Consider the following 7,697-nt stretch of genomic DNA (forward strand, 5'->3'; position numbering starts at 1 on the left):
AGGATATAAGGGCCAAATACCAAGAGAGAAGAAAGAAAGTTGTTCCACACACCTTAAGTCAAAGAGGATATGCTCGAACAATCGATGATATGGTAATAATTAAGTTTTATATAGTTTGTATTTTTGCTTCCATTATTGTAGTCTCTATTTTATAATCTCTATTGTTGTATTGTGTAGAAAAAAGAAAATGAGGATGTTAAAATATCTAGAATCGATGCTTTTCAGAGAGCCCATACCAAGAAGAATGGTGAACCTGTAAACCCAACGACATCTGATATTTTTGTGAGTATTAGTCATTTAATTTTTGTGAATTTATATTTATTTTCCATAATGAATACATTAGTTATACTAATTTATATGCAGGGTTCATTGAATGAGATTCTCCATGAAGACCCAAAATCTGGAACTACAGACAACGCTGATGAGGATGCCTTGACAAAATTGTTTGGTAACCCAAAATCTGGTCGTTTAATCGGACACAGAAGAAGCGTAACAAGGTCGAAGCTAACTGTTGTTAATATGTGTAATAGCAAGATCTCCAAGTTAGAAGAAGAGCAACAGAATATGAAGCTCAAAATGACTGAAATGATGAATCTACTTAAAGAACACTTGGTGGTAATTCTATCTTGCACTTATAAACCTTAGTTTTCTTTTCTTCCAATGAAACTTATCTTGGTTTTATATTTAGGTTGGTGGTAAAGTGACACCAAGCGAAGGACAGTCTCGCAATGTACCGCAGTCAAACAATATTCAGTCCCCTAAGGTAAATTATCAAAGTTGTTATTGTTTTAAATTTTCATTTTAGAAGAACAAATATAGAAACTAATATATTGTCTTTAAAATCAATTTGGTAGAGTATTGCACTAGAAAAAAGACATAACTTTACAGAAGGGAAGAATGCTTGCTACTTGCTTGACTGGGCAAATGTAATTGTTGCTAAAGGTCGTTGGGATTCTAGTGATCCAATGATAACTGTACATGGAAAGCCTGTTGGACCAGACTTTATGCGAGTATGGGTTGATGTTGATATTGTACCAGAATCTTACTTATTTCGTCCTAATAATGCGATGCTTACAATACAAGAAGCAGTTGGTTCCACAATTGCATGGCCTTCTAAAAAAGTTATTCCAAGAGGTACATTTTCATACTCAAAAAAGAACCAATGTCTTATAATTTAGTGTTTGGTTTCTTTGTTTGCTTTGGTGTAGTTGTGAATTCATTATTTTGTATGTGGTGTCCTCTTTTGGATATAATTTCCATAGCATTTTCTTGAAGTAATTTGTGATGCTAGATAATAACAATAAAATATTTCTTTATTTATTTTGCAGATGTGACAAGCGAAATAGAAAAGGATACTTAATTTTAAAGGCTTTGTGTTGGGCAGCTGTAGAATATTTTGTGTTGAAAGTAGTAACTTTTCAATATGTTGAATATTTAAGACTACTTGAATACTTAAAGAACATTTTGTTGTTGATGACAGTGTTTAATGTTTTAAACTAATTTGTGGATTGTTAATACAATGTTGAATGTTTTTACTTTTTTTGTTATTTGAAAATCAAGTTCATTTGATGATGCTAGTATATATTAGAAAGCTAATTTTAATTATATAAAAAAAATTAAAATATAATAGAATAAATTAGTTTTATATAAATGAATATATAATGAGAAATTAAACTTATCTAAATATTAAAATAATACGAAAATTGTGTTATAATATCTATTACAATAACACTTTTTATGCAAAGAATTTTGTTATGCAAACTTCATTATATAACACAAATAATGTGTTATACTAAAGTGTAGTATAACACAAAAAATGTGTTATACTAAAGTGTCGTTTAACACAAATTTATAAGTATTGAAATGTGTTATATAATCGACTATAAATAATATAGTTAAACACTTATCTATTTATTAAAATAACACAGAAAGTGTGTTATTGTTGACAGTATAATAACACATATGTATAACAATGATAAAGTGTTATGTAAAGTACCCTGACCTACGATAACATAGTTGGTCTTTACACATCAAAAAGTGTTATGGTATGTTTTGATAACACATTTTTGGTGTTATTAAAATCATTTTTTCTTGTAGTTTCCCTTAAGGGTTGATTCTGGAACTAAATAGTTATTGAGCTCAAATCTATAATTAGAATATAGATTAACTATTCACTAGTGAATTAGTGATACTTAAGGATCAAGAGGTAATTAGAAGGGTAAAACGGTAATTTTGACCAGCTCTAATTAACGAACCAATAATAGAGGACATAACTACATATATTGATTATAACAATGGACTACTAGAGAAAAATTTGTAAATATATTTCTATAAATACTTAGAGTGAAATTCCAAATTTATAGTGGAGTAATCATGGAATTAAGAAATAATATTATTAGATTAAAGAGTTTAATTAATAATCTAGTTTATTGGAGCTTCGTATTATAGGTCCACAGTTCCCAAATCACCTCTGTCCTACATTGTCAAGGGTAAGGATGTCAAAAGAAAGATTTGTAAAGAGAAATGACTAAATTGCAAAGGAATTAATTTTCCAGGGCAATGAAATAATTATGTGATAATTATGGGTAATTGATTAATTGTGAATTATTGAACTATATACTTTTTATTTTGAAAAACTATACGTTAAAATTAGTATTAATCTTGTTTGTATTAATATAAAGAGAGAGAATAATAAATATCTTAATTATAATATGGTATTAATTTATTTAATTTAAAACTAATATTTTAAGATAAAGTTAATTTTGAATTAACCAATATTTATGTTGGGATAAATATATTGTCTTAAAGATTGATTAAACAAACAAATGAGAAAATCAGAGAAACCTGATACAGGCTTGGGCGACACACACTGTATTGTACAATGTGTGGCGCCTCACATCAGGGATTTAATCCGTGGGATTTGAATTTTGAATTTCAAATAATTTTTTTTAATCAGTTATTCAATCATTCTTTTTAAATATTATTTAAATAAATAATTAAATAAAAATATCTAATAAGTTTTAATTTGAATTATATTTTAATTAAATAAAGATTATTCAAATAGATTAAATATCTTTTTAAGTCTGATAGTATGTGACTTTCAGAATAAGGCTTGATCATTATTTTTAAAAATAAAAAAGTATATACTCTCTCTCTAAAGTGATAGTTTTCTCTAAACGTGAAAACTATTCTAAACTTTCTATCTGTCAAAACTCTCTTGATCTCATGTGTTGAGTACATCTAGGGAGTCACATAAATCAACCTTTTGAATCCTACTTGCCCACACACGTCCTTGTGTGTTTGAGGATTGGTCTGTAAGATCAGGGTGTGAGATCTAAGAAGACTGGATAGGAAGATTGTTGATTCATACAAAAAGACTCAAGGACACTTGATAGGCTACAAGAGGTAATCCCTGATCTATTTGTATGTGATTTAATATTTATTTGTGTATGATCCTGGCTGGTATTAATATTTATTAAAATGGGTCCATATATTCCGCTACGTACCTTTGATTTAATCATTTAATACCAACAATTTGTATTAGAATAGTCTATACATATATATATATATATTAAATACTGTGTGGGTTTCTTGCATTTGTTATATGTATGTTGATGTATATATATATTGAATGGATGGATATGTTTTTTGAATGTATGGTTGAATGATGGATTTGTTAATTATATGGTGCTATTAGGTTAGAAATTTTATTATTTTTCTAGATCTTGTGTAAGCCATAAAGGGCATAGGATTTTTGTAAATTTATTTGAGAAATATGTTTTTTAAAAATCTGTACACAAAGATGAGGAGGATCCCGAGCCATGCAACTAAGAGGCACATGGCCAGAGGCCCTGCTCACCCTCGCACACGCCTAGGCCCGAGCCTCCCACAGCCGCGCGCTAGACGCAGCCACTAGCCTCGGGACTCCCTGTGTGCGCCCTGCGGCTCCCTGTGCGCACCCTGCGCCTTGCGTACCATGCAACTGCCTACCTCCGCACCTGCTGCACTCGTGCGCCAGGCCCCTGCTGAGCCCCTGCACGCCAACTTGCCACCCGAGGCCTTAGCTCCCCTTGTGTCGCCGGCCCTAGGGCACCATCTTGGTGCCCAAAACTCTAATTCCTAAGTTGTTGCAAATATCTTTTATTTAATTAATTTTTAAAATATTTGAATTTAAAAGTTTAATTATCTTATTTTATTTTATTAAACAATTAAAATAAAAAATCTTTTAGTAGATTAAGATATTTTAATATCTTAAGTTTCAATAATTATTTGAATTTGATTATTTAATTATTTAAATTCAACTAAATTAAAAAGATGACAAAAAACGGTTATTTAATTAAAAGTTAGTTTTAATTAAATAAATTAATTAGAAAGTTTGTTTCTAATTAATAAGTTGGGCAAAATAAAGCTCCTAAAGGTTAGCAAGAAAGCCTAAAGGAGAGGAGGATCATTCTTGGAGAGTCTTGAAAGCTACATAGGCTTAGATTGCAATTTTATTTCTAATTATTTCATAGGGTTGTAAATCTTAGAAATACTCATTAGTACTCGGTTCATCATTTATTGTTTATTTATTTATTTAAATAAATGTTCATTGATGTTTGATTGATAACATGATCATGCATTAGTCAATTACATGCCATTCATGAAACCCACACAGTTTCTCATTAATCATGCATCTTTTAGAAACATGATTATCTAAGATTGTCTTATTTGTTTATATGAATTGTTTTGGAGAAACCAATTGCATGTGAACTACTAAGTATTAAATTAGTGAAAACTTGGTAACTCACACCATAATAAAGGCAATAGATTTTATAAGCCTTTAAGATAGCCAATTTTATGTAAAAAGCATTTTTAGTAAAGTTAGGAGAATGTAATGGGTAATTATTTAGATCACATTAATTATAGAAACATGCTATTTTATAATTATGAATTTTGTAATTAATTACATTCATAGGGTTATTAATAAATTAGTAATTAATTTAGAATTAATTGATCAGTTCAATAAAATACATTTAATCTAAACTAGTAAGTGGGAGAAGGTGAACATCTCAATGTGACCTATGGTCTCCATTATTATTACAACAACGTGAGATATGAATAAGGACTCGAGAAGACTTTGTTTCTGTCGCCCTAAAGAAGATTTTTAGACATATTAATATCAATGTTGGCTTCTTACAAAGATAGGAAGAAGTGATGTATTTTAGGCTTGACCGACCCTAAGCCGACACTCTCTAAGTTAAGTCATGAATTCTAAAATAATGGGTTACACTTACAAAGATGTAACTAAGCATTTGCAGTGGATAATTGCATCTTGACCAAACCAGCGGTACTTTATATTTAAAAGAGAAAATGAAGAGTTATTTTGTGTTTTAAATTATAAAGATAAGATTGTCTTATAAACTATCTGAATTCAACTTGACCGACCCTAAGGCGGCACTTTATGTGTTGGGTAGTTTTATCGTGGAAAAGTAAATGTTAATTTATGTGTTTTAACTGTTGCCTTCATGTATCATATTTACTTTCCAAAGCATTGATATTTTTCAAATGATAATATTATTGTATTTTATTTTCAATCATAAAATGTTGCCACCCAATTATTTTGCTACAACGTGCCCAGTAATGCATCAAAAGATTGATGATCATATAAATAAAGTAAAAAATGACTAAAGAGGATGAAGATGGATGGGAAAATTCAAATTTATTCGTTTTTCTAGCCAAAAATCTTAAACATATTTATAATGATAAGAGGCCTCCACCTGTACCATCATGGGATGCAAGCAAAGAGGAACATGAGAAATATGCTGATTGGATGAGAACAAATCACATGGCGAGATTTTACTGTCTTGGTACCATGGAAGAGAAGCTAAGGAAAAAGTTCGAACACATTGAATATGCTTGTGATTGGTGGGATGCTACATTTAAGGATTTACAAACAAGACCACAATCACGAAAAATGTAGTTATGATTAACCTTTACCTTAGGCTTAATAGTGGGTTATGATACATATAGTTTTGAATCTTTGATTTTGAAACGACTAATCATATTTTTTTTATTTTCTCTTCTTTACAAACACTTGAGCGATCAAGAGGAACTTGCAGATGGAGACAAAAAGTTGAATAGGAAAAGAGGAAAAACGTCTAGTTCAAGAAAGTGTTGAAGAAAGTCCATTTATTTAAAGTTCTTTAGTTTTATTAAAAAAAAAACTTTATTGTTGTTTGAACAATGTTTAGTTCATTTTCCTTTTAGTTAATTTTGAATTGCATTGCATGTAATGACTTTAGAATATTTTATTTATAATTTGATTATTCTTAATTTTTTCTTTAGACATGCAATTGAATATTTGGACTTTATCGCTTTCATTAAAATGAACTCACGCTCAATAATTCAAAATTATTTACAGTAGAAAAATCACAAGGTAACAAAAGACATAAAGTATCAAACGAGGATGACACATATCTTTGACATCTTACACTTGTTCATATAGGTCTAGATAGGATAAAATGGTTAACAAAAGATGCACCTCTCTCGGTTTGTGAATCTTGTCTAGAAGGAAAAATGACCAAACGTCATTTCTCAGCGAAAGGCAATAGAGCCAAAGAACCTTTGGAGCTTGTACACAGCGATGTCTGTGGTCCAATCAATGTACAAGCAAGAGGTAGGTATGAGTATTTCGTCACTTTTATTGATGATTACTCAAGATATGGCCATACTTACTTAATGCTTAGGAAATCTGAAACCTTTGGTAAGTTTCAAGAATTCAAAGTTGAGGCTGAGAAACAGTAAGGTAAGACTCTAAAGACACTTCAATCTGATCGAGGTGGAGAATATTTGGATTTAGAATTCAAAGATTTCTTGCTGGAGCATGGTATTCTATCCCAACCCATAACACTAGGAACGCCACCGCAAAATGGTGTCTCTAAAAGAAGGAACATGGCCTTGTTGGACATGGTGATGTCTATGTTAAGCTATTCTTCACTTCCTCTCACATTTTGGGGATGTGCACTTCAAATGACGGCGTACATTTTGAATGTAGTCCCATCTAAGACCATTACCAAAATGCCATTAGAACTGTGGAATGGAAACAAACCTAGTTTGCACCATTTCCACATTTGGGGTAGTCCTACTCAAGTTCTTAGATCTAAATCAGGGAAACTTGAATCAAGGTCGGAAGTGTGCATTTTTTTTTCCTACACTGCAGAAACAAGAGGTGGTTATTTCTATAGTCCCAAAGATCAAAATGTATTTGTTTCCACAAATGCGACCTTCCTCGAACATGACTATATGAATAACTATAAACCTCAGAGCAAGGTAGTATTGGAGGAACTCACATCTGATAAGATTCCATCACAATCATCTTCATCATTAAATAAAAACGACAAACTTAGGAAACCATGATTCCTGAAAAAGAAACCCTGATGCAACGTCGTAGTGGGAGGATTGTGAGACAACCTATTCGCTACGAACATGAGGCACATGTCATTGTTTTTTATATAGGCAAGGACGATCCATTAACCTTTAAAGATCCAATGGATGATCCTGAAAAGGAGAAATGGCAAGAAGCCACGAACCAAGAAATGGAATCGATGTATTCCAATTATATCTGGGAACTTGTGGATCCACATGAAGATGTCAGGCCCATAGGGTGTAAGTGGATATACAATAAGAAAAGAGGTGTAGATGGGAAAGTAGAGACT

General features: G+C 31.1%; 1 protein-coding gene across 1 annotated transcript; it reads left to right on the top strand.

Annotated features, from left to right (window-relative positions):
• Nucleotides 1-431: 431 nt before the first annotated feature.
• On the top strand, nucleotides 432-5,962 carry LOC133805805 (uncharacterized). The gene is made up of 4 exons (XM_062243957.1): nucleotides 432-612; nucleotides 689-763; nucleotides 855-926; nucleotides 5,750-5,962. The coding sequence occupies exons 1-4, from the start codon at nucleotides 520-522 to the stop codon at nucleotides 5,960-5,962; spliced, it is 453 nt and encodes a 150-aa protein (XP_062099941.1). The 5' UTR covers nucleotides 432-519.
• The last annotated feature ends 1,735 nt before the right edge of the window (nucleotides 5,963-7,697 follow it).

The sequence above is a fragment of the Humulus lupulus genome, chromosome X (assembly GCF_963169125.1).
Source record: "Humulus lupulus chromosome X, drHumLupu1.1, whole genome shotgun sequence".
NCBI lineage: Eukaryota > Viridiplantae > Streptophyta > Magnoliopsida > Rosales > Cannabaceae > Humulus > Humulus lupulus.